This window comes from Ostrinia furnacalis, unplaced genomic scaffold (assembly GCF_004193835.3).
Source record: "Ostrinia furnacalis isolate ACB-3 unplaced genomic scaffold, ASM419383v2 OfSCF6383, whole genome shotgun sequence".
In the NCBI taxonomy this organism is placed as follows: Eukaryota; Metazoa; Arthropoda; class Insecta; order Lepidoptera; family Crambidae; genus Ostrinia; species Ostrinia furnacalis.
Window position 1 is genome coordinate 20,814 of NW_021136622.1, and position 16,631 is coordinate 37,444.

General features: G+C 35.5%; 1 protein-coding gene across 1 annotated transcript; it reads right to left on the reverse strand.

Annotated features, from left to right (window-relative positions):
- Positions 1-10,164: 10,164 nt before the first annotated feature.
- Positions 10,165-11,835, reverse strand: LOC114362300 (elongation factor-like GTPase 1). Its single transcript, XM_028317615.1, has 2 exons — positions 11,614-11,835; positions 10,165-10,418 (listed from the first exon to the last, which is right to left on the reverse strand). The coding sequence occupies exons 1-2, from the start codon at positions 11,833-11,835 to the stop codon at positions 10,230-10,232; spliced, it is 411 nt and encodes a 136-aa protein (XP_028173416.1). The 3' UTR covers positions 10,165-10,229.
- Positions 11,836-16,631: the final 4,796 nt, after the last annotated feature.

The window sequence follows — 16,631 nt, forward strand, 5'->3', positions numbered from 1 at the left end:
TCTTTGTTACCTTTAGCGGTCTGTGGGTAGTTTTACATTTTATGAAGCAGTGAATTCGGCGATCTAGTTCCTCATATGTAACAAGTGTATAACTCAAAAAGTATAAATTTTGAGTAAACAAATCACTATCGGAATATAAGAGCTATAATAATGGCCAACAGTAAGCCAAAGCGTTCGCAATCAAATATGTATTAATACTAACCGAATAGTAACTGTAATGTACATGTACCTACTTGTATCCTACAGTATGTCTGGTGCGTGAAATTTTGAATATTTTAGTCGTTTATGTATGTAGTTATCATGTAAATTTTGTGTAATATAACTTAATTTATTATTCTAGTCTTCGGTAAAGCTCAAGGAATTCAAATATGAGTTAGATTTGTACTTATATTTTATCCGATTATGTATGTCGGTCGTCCGAAATGTTATGTTGGCACACAAATATAAATGGTGGTCGATATTTTATTGTTAAGCGTCTAAAAATAGCTTGACAATTGACATTTTTTTTATGCATTCCGTGGTGTTTGAAAGGTGCATTTCATTTCATGCAGTTAGTAATATTTCAAGGACGTTTTAAAATAATGTTAGAGAATCATTTGTGAGTGATTTAAGCAGACTGTTTTGACTCGATTGGTGTCGATTTCCTAGCAAATAAGTTTTATTCTTGGGATAACGTCTGTCCAGAAAATACGTAAATCTATAATCTATTTACTTGTTTTCAATCCGCTTTGTAAATAAGCGGTGTTGGGCAGTCGTTACACAAGCTATTGCTATGTTCAAAATATCTAAACTAAGATAACTGTTACCTAGTTTCATGATTCAGTACTTCTAAAGAATAATTGCTAATTTTCTCCTCTTTCAACTAAATTACATTGACCCAATCATAATGCTACAAGAAACGAATTGTGTGCAATAATCAGTATAAACTTGGGTCAATACCCCAGCAAGCATAGATTGATAAAGATCTGTAATTACAATTTAGTTGCAACAAGAGAAGACAGATGGCGCTATCTACATATTCTTTAAAAGTATTGAATGCCTCTTAGTAAATATTAGTTCATAACACATGCTAGAAACTTTGAATGTTTTTAATTTGAAATCGTAAAGTAAAATAGATGTGATTTAAAAATGCTAGTGATAATTTATTTTCATGTATGTATCCAAGAGCTTTCTTGAACTTTTGTAATTTGACGTACTCTTGTTAATTATTGTCATTATTTGTAGATGTGCCGTCGATATAGTTATAAAATAAATATCGAAAAATTTGTGCTCAAATATTTAAGTAATTAATAGCAATGTGATCATTTGCGTGACTACAAAAATCACAATGATTAAGTGTTAATTAAGTTCTAAACTTCTGACAATAGATGGTGTTAACTTTTAAATTAGTCCCAGTGATTTCTGAATGCGAAGCAGCTTCGTGGAAAGATTTTTTAAATTAAATTTTCCAAAAAACGTATACAATCTCGAAAGAAGACTCTTTAGGCGTTATTTTTTCTTATTTCTGACTTGTTCGGGGCACATCTACGAAATAAATTGATAGTTATGTTTTACCTCGTATCCGTTAGAATATTGGCTGTTATTTATTCGTAAAGGCCTAATTTCGTCCTAGGTTACCATCAGTGCCAAAGTGGGTTGTTCAACTTTGTTTTTTGTCACGACAAGTTAGGCCTCCAACCGGATTAAAATCGTGTTACAGCTACTTAAGGTCGGTTCTTCAATGTCACCTCGTTTCATTCATTTATTCCTACTACTTATTTATATTTTGTAGTATATTCCATTAATATTATCCATTAATATTATTATTAGTAAGTAGAAAATTATAGCTGCAAAGTTTATAACCTTTTAAGCTCATTTACCTGCCATTTAGCATTATAAATATATAAGTTTATCTCATTCTTTAGAGTATTTATTTCGGGATAGGACCTACTGATACATAGAAATATACTCAACTCATATCAGTGAGAAATATCTCCCTACTTCTAAAGAAATAGGGTTTAGACTTATATTTCTGATGTTTAGGCCGTGCGTTGTTGAACTTCCAGCATATTCTTAATTTTCGAGGGTAGCAACATCTAGGTATGTAAAAAAACTGAAGGTCACTTAATTTTTAGACATTTTATATGTCGCCTGTACCACAATGGTTATTGTAGAAACAAGTTCAATGCAACGCGCGACCTTATAGGTGACATTTGAAGAATCGGTCCTGACATAAAATAATAGCAACGTGCAAGTCACGATTTCAGGAATAGCTATTATAAAATAAAAATATTGCCAAAGACAACACTAGAATAGTTGAAATATCAAACGTAGATAGAATTATAGGAGGTTTGTACAATAGTTAGTTTTAGGCATGCCCGTGCGGTTATTATAATTTACCTCTGAATATATGATGTTATAGTTATGTTTGATTATTATGTTGCTATAAATCTGTTGTTGGTCTACCAGTGACGGATAAATCCAATATGTAATTTGCTATATTTTTGTTAACCTATTGGGACAGTCAGAAATTGTAAATGTTTTGTATTTATTTTTACAATTAGGTTCTGAATTTATAATGAATCTTTTGAACAACATGCATTTAAACTTCGAACAACTTATCGCGGGAAGAACTTTTACAACTTTCTTAGTTCGTATTCGTTTCGTAGTTTCATATTTAGCCAATGATAATTTCTGACTGACCCTGCAACCGTTATTTATTTTAAATTACTACAATATCGTTGTGTTATTTAAATTTTAATGATTTGTAATAGAGAAATTATCTGCTTGTTTTGTATCAGCTCACAAATATGAGTGCAATGTATTATTCAGTGATGGATAGGCAGTTTTTTTAAATGAAAATGTTAATTTATTTCTACCGCGTAGGAATTGTTAACCGATTTGGTTGATGGTGTTTTGTATATTTGTTCTGAGTTATGATTTGTTTGTTGTTTAATGTAAATATAGATAGATGAGTTAACTGAAAAACTGGTTTCAATAATCCTCCTATTCAATTTTTAACCTATCGCAAAAAAATACATACATAATTCTGCAGGACCATGAAAATGTACATCTAACATTTTGTAAAACTCAAGATTCCATGCGTTACGATACTAAGAAGATATTAAAAAAAACTGCAATTTATGATCAAAATGTAATGGATCTTGATTTTTGTAAAAATGAGAGTTGTGCACATTTTCGTTAGTTGGCTAGAGATGGGTTGGATATGGAGCCAAATCTATATACCTACCAAATTATACCTTTTTGTCTCGAAATAACGCGAGCGAAGTAGCAGGGAACAGCTAGTTTGTTTTGAAAATTTTCACTTTCGCGGATAGTGTGTAGTTCTAAAAAGGGTAGGAATTTGAAGTATTTCAGAAAAAAGATTCAAAATTTTTATTAGCTTTCATAGCGTCATAGATATTTTTTTCTGTATGAAGCACCAATTAAAAGATTAGCGAAAAACTAATCTTAAAAGTGGGAACTTTAACCCCCTTCCCCCCACTCTGGCGCCCCCCCTTAGAGGGACTTTGAGTATGTCTCTAAGCATCCTGTACCAATTTCTGAAGAAATTGCTTAGGTAACCTACCAGCTCACGCAATCTACAACTGCTATTTTAAGACATGGGAAAGTCCAAAAAGTGCTAAAAATGACTGTTTTTTTTCTCTCATTTGATAGAATTTTGGATGGAATGAGGGTCTACGGGGGGGCAAAGTGACCTTATTTTTGCGCTAGAACGCACCGTTTTCGAGATACGAGCGATATTAAGAAAATACGTACCCGATTCTAGACTTAGCGCTCGGCGGCCGCTGCCGCACGGTGGTCCCGATTTAATAAAACATGGACATTGATGCTAGAAGCACGAAATTTTTTTTGATGATTACTGCTATGATAACTAATAAGGCAAAAAAATATTACAATCCTACGACGTCTATTTCGTAGTAAAAAAAATATGTAGATATTTTTTGTATGGAAGAAATTACGTTTCTGTAAATTTTTCGAAATTCTTAAACGATGTCAAGATGCCGATCACACATGTTATAAAACAAGTGATTATGAGTATTTCATGCGAAGATACTTGTCACTTATCTCTGCGTACTTTTGAGTTATCGAGGGTTGAAAAATCGATTTTTTTATATTAAATATTTCCACGAAAAATTGCCAAAATTACAATATGGTGTATAAGGGACACCTTTCATGACACATAACAACGACTCGCACTCGCGCGCGCTATTATGCATCAGCTTTTAATAAAATAAAATAAAAAATTAAGGGAAATACTTAATACAACGTTGTATGTATAGGTCCGCTGGCCGTCAAAAAGTAGCTTATACGAGAGGTTGCCCAATTTACAATATGTCCATCATTGATAACTCACACAAATATCATCTCTCGCTGAAGGATAACAAGTTTTTTTTGTTTCCAGAAGCTTTTGATAGGATGGAAGCTCATAAATACTCTCTGAAGTGAGAATGAATCTCAAATTGCGATATTGCCATTTTGACAAATTACATGATGTAACTAGCGCTAACGTTTATCTTCAGGTAGACACAGTTTTAAGTTAAAAGATTGTCTACTATTTCACACTGTTTTTCGTTTTGGAACAGTTCTTTGATTATAGGTAGTCGCTAATTTCGTTTTGTTAGACTCTTTCAGTTTAGCACATAAAGCGTAAACTAATTCCTCCTCAGAATGATCTAAAAGTGTTAGAGAGCGCCTCTTCTTCTGCAGAAGAAGAATTTTGCATAAATCTTCAAAAGGTTTTTTATTTATACCAGAAGTCGATGGTTGCACATCTACTTCCGCAGTCTCATCAACTGGAGCGTCTTCCTCGGTGTTAACGTTGTCTATGCGTTGTGTTAACTCGGTAAAAAACATTTTTTAAATCTATATTTTTACATTTCGGCCAGACCAATTCAGACTAAAATGACGAACGTATTGGCATTGAATTGTCTTCCAAAGATTTGAGTAATTATCAAATCATTAAGTCGTAATTTTACAAGAAATATATCAAAGAAGATATGGTCTGCTTCCAGCAGAGCCCAAAAGACATTTTTGCACCAGAATTCGCTTTGGCTAGACTCTGAAATTGTCTGGCCGAATTGTAAAAATATAGATTTAAACAATGTTTTTACCGAGTTAACACAACGCATAGACAACGTTAACACCGAGGAAGACGCTCCAGTTGATGAGACTGCGGAAGTAGATGTGCAACCATCGACTTTTAGTATAAATAAAAAACCTTTTGAAGATTTATGCAAAATTCTTCTTCTGCAGAAGAAGAGGCGCTCTCTAACACTTTTAGATCATTCTGAGGAGGAATTAGTTTAAGCTTTATGTGCTAAACTGAAAGAGTCTAACAAAACTAAATTAGCGACTACCTATAATCAAAGAACTGTTCCAAAACGAAGAACAGTGTGAAATAGTAGACAATCTTTTAACTTAAAACTGTGTCTACCTGAAGATAAACGTTAGCGCTAGTTACATCATGTAATTTGTCAAAATGGCAATATCGCAATTTGAGATTCATTCTCACTTCAGATAGTATTTATGGGCTTCCATTCTATCAAGAGCTTCTGGAAACAAAAAAAACTTGTTATCCTTCAGAGAGAGACGATATTTGTTGAGTTATCAATGATGGACATATTGTAAATTGGGCAACCTCTCGTATAAGCTACTTTTTGACGGCCAGCGGACCTATACATACAACGTTGTATTAAGTATTTCCCTTAATTTTTTTTTATTTTAGTAAAAGTTGATGCATTCGAGCGCGCGCGAGTGCGAGTCGTTGTTATGTGTCATTAAAAGTGTCCCTTATACACCATATTGTAATTCTGGCAATTTTTCGTGGAAATATTTAGTATAAAAAAAACGATTTTTCAACCCTCGATAACTCAAAAGTACGCAGAGATAAGTGACAAGTATCTTCGCATGAAATACTCATAATCACTTGTTTTATAACATGTGTGATCGGCATCTTGACATCGTTAAAGAATTTCGAAAAATTGACAGAAACGTAATTTCTTCCATACAAAAAATATGTGTATATTTTTTTTTACTACGAAATAGACGTCGTAGGATTGTAATATTTTTTTGCCTTATTAGTTATCATAGCAGTAACCATCAAAAAATTTTTCGTGCCTCTAGCATCAATGTCCATGTTTTATTAAATCGGGACCACTGTGTGCCGCGGCAATATTGGCAATATGAAAATGAGTATGAAATCTTTACTAAGTACACAATAATACATTATTAGCGTAAAACTTCACTGAAATATACACATACGTATAAACGTACATAACACATACATTATTTATTTGATGTATAAAACAAATTATTACATTATTGGTAAGTATAACATATTAGTTAAAAACTCAAATGGGAATTTTAAAACCCCTTCCCCCACTCCGGCGCCCCCCCTTTGCGGCGGCGGCTAAGAGGCGGGAACTTTTAGTACCTATGTTTACTTACTAAGCATCCTGAACGAATTTCTGAAGAAATTGTTTAGATACCAGCTCACGCACTCTACAACTGCTTTTTTGAGTGGACTACATGGGAAAATCCAAAATATGCGAAAAATTACTGTTTTTTCTCTGTCATTTGATAGTATTTTGGGAGGAATGGGGGTGTACGGGGGGGCAAAGTGGCGTTATTTTTGCGCTAGAACGCACCATTTTCGAGATAGGAACGATTGTAAGAAAAATACGTACCTGATTTCAGACTTCGCGCTCGTCGGCCTATGCCGCGGCAGTGTTGGCAGGATGAAATAAAACAAAAGTTATTGTTAGCTTAATTCAATGAATTAAACAACCTATTGCTACTTGAGTATGAAATAAATAATTATGTACGTACATAAATATAATCGTTCATAAATACATTTAATTTTGATGTATAAAACAAATTACATTCATGGTATTAACACATTAGTGAAAAACTCAAAAGTGGGAACATAAACCCCCCTTCCCCCCCTCCTAGAGGCGGGAACTTTTAGTATGTTGTATGTTTACTTTCTAAGCATCCTGAACGAATTTCTGAAGAAATTGTTTAGATACCAGCTCACGCACTCTACAACTGCTTTTTTGAGTGGACTACATGGGAAAATCCAAAATATGCGAAAAATTACTGTTTTTTCTCTGTCATTTGATAGTATTTTGGCAGGATTGGGGGACTACGGGGGGGCAAACTGACCTTATTTTTGCGCTAGAACGCATCGTTTTCGAGATACGAGCGTTTTTAAGAAAAATATTTACGCACCCGATTCTAGTAGACTAATGCCCGTTTTCACCATCAATCTCTAATTTTTAAGTGACCCTTATGATGACACTTAACAGGAATTTTGTTTCATAGGGGTCACTTAAAAATTAGGGATTGATGGTGAAAACGGGCATAATACTCAATCCCTAATTTTTAAGTGACCCCTAATGCTAACACCAGGAAATTAATTTTCAAAGGGGTCACTTAAAAATTAGGGATTGATGGTGAAAACAGGCATTAGCCACAAAGCTTAGATCCACAAAGCAGTAGGACAGTGTTGGCAGAATGAAATAAAACAAGAGTTATTGTTATAATTCAATGTATTAAAAATATACTATACAAGCTATTGCTACTTGAGTATGAAATCCTTACTAAGTACACAATAATTTAACAATAATACATTATTAGCTTAATAAGTTTTACTTCACTGAAATATACACATAGTATAACACATACATTTGATGTATAAAACAAATTACATTAATGAATTAACAGTTGATTACATGTAACTTTGTTGGCCTTCGGTATCAGACTCGGAAATTACAAAGCTTTTACAGAACTAGCATTATACTGTTTGTATTTTGTACATAATAGATAATTAATAGGTACTATCGGGGACTCTTCCGCCTGACCTGACCGCTTTGTAGAAATTTTTGCGTAAGCGCATCGCTCCGGTCACGTGCTCACCCCGTCTCTAATTGGTTACGCATTTTACTATATTTTTACTACGACCAATAAGAGACAATCAGGGCTTAGGTTGCAATACGAAATACCATTGTGCACTTTATTGTCATACGGTTAAGGTTTAAAACGAAATGTTTCTTTTTCTTCAATCTTTCTTAGTTTTAGGCTGAGTTGCACCACCTAACTTTGACCGTAACTATAACGGTAACCGGTGCTTTTTGTATGGAGTTTGACAGAATTTTGACGTTTGTTAAAGTTAAAGTAAGATGGTGCAACTCAGCCTTAGAATTTTAATAATAGAATTTGGTTACAAACAAATAGATATGTATTTTTTTTAATATTGTGTTTTTATACGAGGTCTGTCTGCTTTTTGCTTTGGCGATCTGTCGACATATTCTCTCCTTTGTTTTTTTGTGAAGTTTCGTGATCAATAACCGATTGATTTGTGTTGACCCGTGCTAGTAATTGGACTGTTTGATTGCCTTTTTATTGACCTCCGCTCGATTACTGAACCATGCCTCTCAAAATAATTCTTATATTTACTTACAAACTTATCTATACATTGTTAACTGTTTAAGTATTATTTAGTTTGAAGTTTAATTGTTATTGATTTAAGACCTTGTGTAAAGACACTTAATGTGCAATAAAAAATTGAATTTGAAATAAAACTAACTGAATATTATAATATTTACGATAACCAATTACCTGGATGTGAGATGTTCCGTTTTAAAGATAAGTGTTTCTTTAAAACGGAAAACAAAATATGCATTAAAAATAAATAGAAACCTATCAGTTATAAGTTTTTATTTACATTCAAGGATTTAAGAAAGTTATAGCCAGATCTTACAATAATTGTTTTTAAGCCACAAATATTCCTTAACTCTTTACTAATTAATTCAATAACATATTGTTTTAAATTATAAGTTCCGAATAAATTAAATACCTATTAAATAAGTAAAATTCGAAAGTAACTGTATGATTTTGTATTTCTCGCCCTAACTAGCTAAACTAATATCATAAGATTTACACTCATAATATCAACAATAATTGTAGAAAAGGCTACTTTTTTCTCGGGAAATTGCATAGTTACCTCGGAATGTGCGATAGCAATTTTGTGACCCGAGCGGGCAATCGCTAGTTCAAATTTTACACGAAGCCTCATATAATATTTTGTAGCGATTCTTTATTGGGTTTCAAATTGACTAAAATGCGACGTTGCCAAACGAGCGCTACGGATGCGGGTAATAAGCAATACTCAATCCTAAATGCTTTACATAGAGCTTGGTTTGCTAGGGCAAACACCTACAGTGGTGCGCCGACGCTGCTTAGACCCGAAACATGAATGAACGGGGGCGGAGCATAATCGAGCGTGTGTGTGCAAACAATTTAGGCCCTTAAGGTGTCAAGGCGTTCGAGTCCCCGATAGTACATTCTAAACGGCTTATTTTTTGAATCTGGGTTCGATTTCTAGCTTCAATTTTCTTTCCAAATACATTTGAAAAACTTAACTTGGCATGTTACAATTTATTAAGATAACTTGACCCTTTCAATACTACGACTTTTTGAGGCGATAAGTAGGTACAGAAGCTTTTGTCTACATTGACGGTCGCCACCTTGTCCAATGGTTCCCGTACTGGATTATAATGACAGAGGTCGCGGGTTCAATCCCCACACAATATAAACATTTGTTTGTGTGAACTTATCTTATTTTCTATGAATAATAAATGTAGGACATTAAATTAATTATTAATTATTTACAAAAAATAATGCAACACAATCTGATACGGGGCAAGTTTTGTCTAGTTTGAGATTGGATGGAGTACAGTGTAAAGATATTATTTAGTTAGAAGGTATTTTTATCGCTGTAAAAAGTCGCAATGTTCTAGGGCCTTACGTCCTAATTCAGCTTTAACAATAACTTAATACAAATCACTAACAAAACAAGTATCGTTGATTGAATGCCTAACTCTTCAGCTCCTCGTGGTAAGCAAAAATGCTTGTGTTACGAGTGGGCTCACCACATTAGTCGAGCGGCAGCGGGGTTCGAACCCTTCCTTGCATGTCCAGTCGACCAGTCCAACCCCTTCACCGTTCGGCTATCGTGGCTCCTTAAGAGTAGGCGCACACCGTTGATTTTTCGTCGGCCGATAGTTTAGTCGGGCAGTTGATAAGTATGGGCATGTATAGGAGTGCGCACACTACGCCGATTCGATTTGGTCGATTCTTCATACAATTTGAAATCGGGCACAACTATCGGCCAACTAAAAATCAACGGTGTGCGCCTACTCTAAGTATACTTTTTAAAAATACTTTTATTTATTCTTCGACAGCGTTCTCTGCTTCTCAGCATGCTGCACCAGCTGCTTGTCGGTGGCCAGACCTTTCCTCGCTCGGACTGAGTCCATGTAAGCCTTGGCTCGGTTCACTCCGTCCCATTTCTCGCCCCAGTGAAGGTATTCCTCTTCGGTGCGCGGGCGCCAGAACGGATCGATGTCTATTACCTGGAAATAATGTTATTTTATTAACTATTATGTACTAATCTTTAATAGTGAAGGAGGTGAACTATGTCGTTTCAGCGAAATGACTTCCACTGCTGGACAAAGGCCTACCCCAAGGATTTCCACAACGAACGGTCCAGCGCTGCCTGCCTTACTTATTTGAATTGAAATAATAAAGAATTCTAATTTGCATACCAATTCAAAGAAATCTTATTAGAATTTGTTGCTTTTTATGAAAGAAAAGTATGTCTTGGTGTAATCAAGTTAAAATGTTGAAAACAAGGGGTTAACCTACTTTCAACAAGTGACAATATCATTAATTTTGTAGTTTTTTGCTACTGTAGTAATGTTGCATTCAAACAACAATTACGATTATTAGACAATCGAAGTCGAATAAGATTGCGCTTAGTCGATTACGGTGACCGATTACAAATCTAAGGAAACAACTTTTTTTACTCAATGCTTTGTTTTGTTCCATGCTTGTCGTAATGAAAAGATGAGACAGATAATCTCATCTTTTAATCTCAATAATTTCAAAATATTTTTGGTTATTACTTTATTTTTCATGGCACCACATGCCACCTAAGGAAAGCGGACTTTACGTAACCGGAATAGGCAAGAGCAAAGAAGAAGAAAAATATAATTTAAATTACCTATTGGATTATAAGGCCGGCTTGCACCATCTTACTTTAACTTTAACAAACGACAAAAATCTGTCAACTTCCATACAAAAACACCAGTTATCGTTATAGATACGGTTAAAGTTAGGTGGTGCAAGTTGGAACTCAGCCTAAGTCATTTTAAGCTTTTTAAGAAGCCCTTGTTCCCAACGAGTCAGACCAAAACGAGTAACCCTGTTACTCGTTGGGAAATAAATCCCTCCTATTTACATCCCTAATCATTAACCCGTATTTTCTTACTGTAAGCTTTAGATTACTTAATTATTTTGATTTTTTATGTATTTTGTACATAGTCAATAATAGTCATAGTCATAAATGTTTATTGCATCATGTTTCTTTATAATGAAAGCTCTTTTATCTTGATAATATGTACTTAATAAAGGTATTTAATGTTTGTGTGTGATCAGTACCAGTGTGACTAGTTGGGAAAAAACAGGGTTACTCGTTTGGGTATGATGACTCGTTAGGAACAAGCAATATTTTAGAAAAAATAATTATATAAAAAAATCCAATCCTACCTCCCAATGGCTGAACAGCAGCTGTGGCGCGGCCAGCCCTGACGTGTGAGTCCTCAGTTCCAGCGCGAACTTGAAGCTCTCAGCCACCGGCAGCAGCGCCCGCACCCGGAACGAAGCGGACCCGCTTTGCAGGTCGCTGCCGACGACGCGGCCGCCGCGCTTGCCGAGCGACGCGTATAGCTTGCCTGGAAAGATTGAGAAAAATATTAATATAAAAACCATAAATAGGTAAACTAATTAGTTAAAGCCTAGAAGCCTAGACGATCTATCTGTGAAAAGATACATTACTAGAAATACAAAGGAACGAGATTAAAATTTTGTATTATAGTCGAGCTTGACGTCATCATCATATCGCTGCTACACGATAATAATATGGCGCTGCGTGTTGTTTCATAAACTTTTAACAGAAAGTACCTAAACTGAATTTGGACCATAAGGATATCTTACAATAATCAGAAGAAATAATGGTTTGGACGTATTAATTATCATTTCTTTAGGATAAAAATTGCCAACCAATGGCTTCAGAAGTTCTTATCTTACCAATCCAAAAAATAAACCGGAGCTGTTTACCAGCAACGTAAAATATTCCGCGGCATTTTTTTCTCAAATTAAAAAAAAACTATTCGTCATCCGCAACTCGTGATCAGGATCGGAAGCCAAAAAACTTCGTGCACTGAAAAAGTTCGCTTCGTGCTATCATGTCGGTGGGGTCGCTTGACAAATATCCAGTGGTCAGTGGCGTAGAAAAATTCCTCCAGTCATTAGTCGCGGCCATTTTGAGATGAAAGGGGGGCTTCCGGTCACGGACGCGTATCCGGTCCGGCTGCCCGACAAAAGGCAAAATCGGTAAACATGTTAATTCTTGGGCAAGGAGAGGTAACTTGTTGCGCCTTGGTATTTGTGATGACCGTGCGAGCTAAAAGGCTTTGGTTGTCTAAGTATTGTGCTTACGATTTTTCAACTTAGTGAGGGCTAAAATAAAGTTTATTAAATGTTGAAAACCTCCACACCCCGTTTGGCCAAAAGGAGAGTATAGGGTACATCTTCCATTTGCCTCTTGTAAATTAGAGGGTCGTGTTCCTACAGTGGAGTGGAGACTATAGGGGAGAGTTCGGTATATTGTACCGCCGGGTAAATTGTACCACCCTCATATTTCGTAAAGTATTTATTGAATGTCTGTAATTGCAACACTTAGCGATACACAACTAAAATCAATTAATATCGGCCATGTGGTTTTTGCCGTGACAAGAAACACGTGTGTTTTATTTTGAAAAGTATTTTTTCATTGTTTTCAAGTAACTTTTGACAATACATGTTTAGATTGTAATTTTGTTAAATTTAATCGCAGGGTGTTTCTAATATATTATTTAGAAGCGTAAATTAGTGTGGATTACAATTATTTGAAACATTTTTCGGTATTTATAAGCTATATTTTTTACCGATTTTTTAAAAGCACTATCACCTAGTCGGCTAAATTGTACCACATCAAGTTGTATGGAACTTTACCAAAGGATTTTGAAATTTTTTTTAGTAAATCATATTTTGAAGTTATAATAGCGTAGTTATGTTTGACTAACAATAAATGAAAGCAAAAGACTGGCAAAGTAGATTAGGTACAAGTGTGCGTTACGATAATTGGAATTACAAAACTTGTACTCAAAATCGTGATAACGTGTAAAACAATATCGATTGTCTATGTTATTAACTACTGTTCCTCTTCGTTTCCTAATTTGTTAAGAATGTATCGTATAATATTTTGCCATAGTTTTTTTAAAGGCTTGAAATTTATTGAAATCCAATTTAGTAACCCTGTGGTACAAATTATCGAACCGGTTGGCTAAATTGGACCGAAGCTCTGAACTCGTACTTTGTTGATTTGTGCTAAATATACAACAATCATGTTAATTAATACTTATGAAATAGTAAGTGGAATAATGTATCTTTTATTATATACCATGGACATTAGCAAAAACAAAAGAAAACTATGTGTAAAATGGGATTGAAAAAAACTGGTCCAAATTAGCGGACTCTCCCTTATATGATCTCAGATCTGATGATGTCATTTTTAACGAAAAAGTTGGAAGTATATTTTTTCTTACTACTTTCTTACTACCAACTAAAGATTCTAAATCGAATACAAATTCTTATAGGATCAGTGTGAATAGGTACGCGAAAGCTTTATAAGAAAGAATACCGCTTCTGTAACTACCACCTAAACTAGTAAATTCCTTAGCGTTGTTGGACACGCTTGTTATTTCGAATGTGTGGTTCAACCGAATAATGTGCACTTTCATCGCCACAAGAATGTTAACTACAAATATCATTGAGTAACGGGAAGCACCTCCGAGCAATTGCCTCAAAGGTCGTTTGAGATTCGGTCGTAGGTTGGACAAAACAATTCGACTTGGTGAATGGAGCCTTAGGACTAGTATACACCAGCTGCTTTTATGTTTTTAACAAGACGTAAAATGACAGCGTAGGTCTATTTAATGTTCTACTCTTTCTGTGGATGACGTAATAGGCAACTAAGGGAGTATAGTTCTTGCAACTCACGAAGGCAAGTGAGCCTTTACTTGTGTGTGTACGTGTACATGCACATAACGATAGTGTATTGTCTATATGTCTGTCAAAACTTTTGAACAACGAACAGTAGCGAGCCTCCACACATGCAAAGCTCACTCGCCTTCGTGAATTGCAACAACTAATATGAATAGCATTTATCAAGCCTTCCCTAACCCAGTGGGGGAGTGTAGGCCAAATTCTCCATTTTACCACCGGTAAATTAGGGAGGCTCCGAAAGGAGAAGTAAGGGCCTCCTAAGTAAGCCTTTTTGTGCTCCTGCAGTGAAGACTCAATAGCCTGATGATGATCAGGAGTCAGGACTTTGGATGCAGTCTGCTGTGAACCGCTATTTTAGAATAGGATCCCTGAAAAATGCTGTAAAAGTTTTTCCCTAACAGTATTTTATTCTGAGCCTAACTATAACTAACCTTGAATTTGAAAGATGTTAGTCGTTACATGGCCATTGACACTGGGCTTCTTCATACTCAAATGTGACACCATAACAATTCGGTGGCCAGTGTGCAAAATTGCCTACGTTACATTCACAAAAACGAACATTTCCTCACCGCCTTGACGTAAGCATTGTCGAATTCGAACCGCATTTCCTGCGATCGGTAAATAATAATTATACACGCCACACCGTGATAGTACCTAGCTTGAGAAAGCTATTTTTATTGCCATGTGTGTTGTGGATCGATTGCTATTGGGTATTGGGCTATTGTTTTGGGAAACAAGTTGCGCGTCCAATTCGGATGACGCACGCCACAAATATTTGGTAGGTGTTAGCGTTAATAGTAACGGCCGTGCTGCTTCCTATTTCTGTAATTGTGAGAATGGTTCGGTTGATTGTGGATAGAACCTTGCCTAAGAAGGTGTTGCGTCTTGAAGACTATTTGCAATAAAATTATGTGGTATGCGGGTTATAACAGGTACTACATTCCCGATAAAATAATAATACATTATGTAGTTATTATGAATTTTCATCCGCATGTAAGGTCAGCACGTGACTTTGCAAGACATCATGACAGTTTTAGTAAAATAAATAAATATAAAGATGATCATAATGATGATGATGATGCTCTCCTAACAATTCATAGCCTCCAACACAAGCCTTTATAATAAAATTTTCAGGAACTTCATGCTATTCTTATTAGACAATCACAAGACCATTTCCAACTGACCTATCTCTTTCATTCATCTTTTGATTCTAATACCAGCGAGGGAGAAGAAAAAACAGTTTTGCGGTGTAGACCCTGAGGCATACCTATGTCGTGATAACAGCGCGGTCCCGTTGCGCATGCGTCCCATATCCCCATCCGCTACTAACGGACTCCTCTAGGCTTCGGAGGACGTCCGTCTGATAGGTCTTATTAATCACCTATGTCGCTGTATCAATATTCATATTCGTACATTTTTAAAAAAGAATATGAGCAATTTGCAAATACAAATTACTAATAGTCCCGTTAACCCAACCCCTCGTGGTAAGCAAGCAATGCTTATATTACGAGTGGGTTCACCACAATCGTCGAACGGCGGAGGGATTTGAACCCGCGTTCCTCGGATCACGAGTCGGCCAGATGGACTCCTTCACCCTTCGTGACTTTGTACCAGAACACCAGAAGTCAAAATTAGTGGGTGAAAGGACTGGAATTACACCTTTAGGGAAAACATTGGTTTTTTTAATCCACAATGAGAGAGTTCTACAAGGTGGACCGACGACATCATAAAGGTAGCAGGAAGGCGCTGGATGCAGGCCGTTACAAACCTTGCGATGTGGAAGTCATTGGGGGAGGCCTATGTTCAGCAGTGGACGTCCTGTGGCTGAAATGATGAGATTTCTTGGGGATGCCTGATGGATGATGAATGAGTGGCGACGTTTACATCATCTAGCGATCTAACTATAAATCAGTTTAATAATCTTTATTGAATATGCCGATAGCTTGCGCACTTTAATTCTCTTGCCGCTTTGATGAATAATTATACTAGACTTAATGTAATCCCGTTGGAAATAATAATCTGTCTACAATCTTGGAGAGCTATTGATTTTAATCTATTCTATTCATTAACATCTAAATACCAAATGGTTTCATTCACAATCCATACCATTCATAGAATAGAATGAATTATAGGTTAGTTAATGATAGTTAATTTTGTAATGAACAGTCAGCACTGTATTATAATTGTCACGTAATAGCGCAAAATAGCTTATATTTTACATTGAATTTCAGTGAAGTTATTAATAGTAATCTGTTCGTTGTTTTTAAGAACATCTGGATGATGTTTTGCAAAAGGGTTCTATGTGACAAATTATGAGTTTAGAGAATTCAGAAGGACTGATGCTTGCTGTGATTTTCAGCAACGTCTCGTCTTGCAATGACTGTCAAGTGACAAACCATATAAAATAAAAACAAAACATTTAATTGATTTTTTGCCAATTGATTTCTACTGCCAAGTTC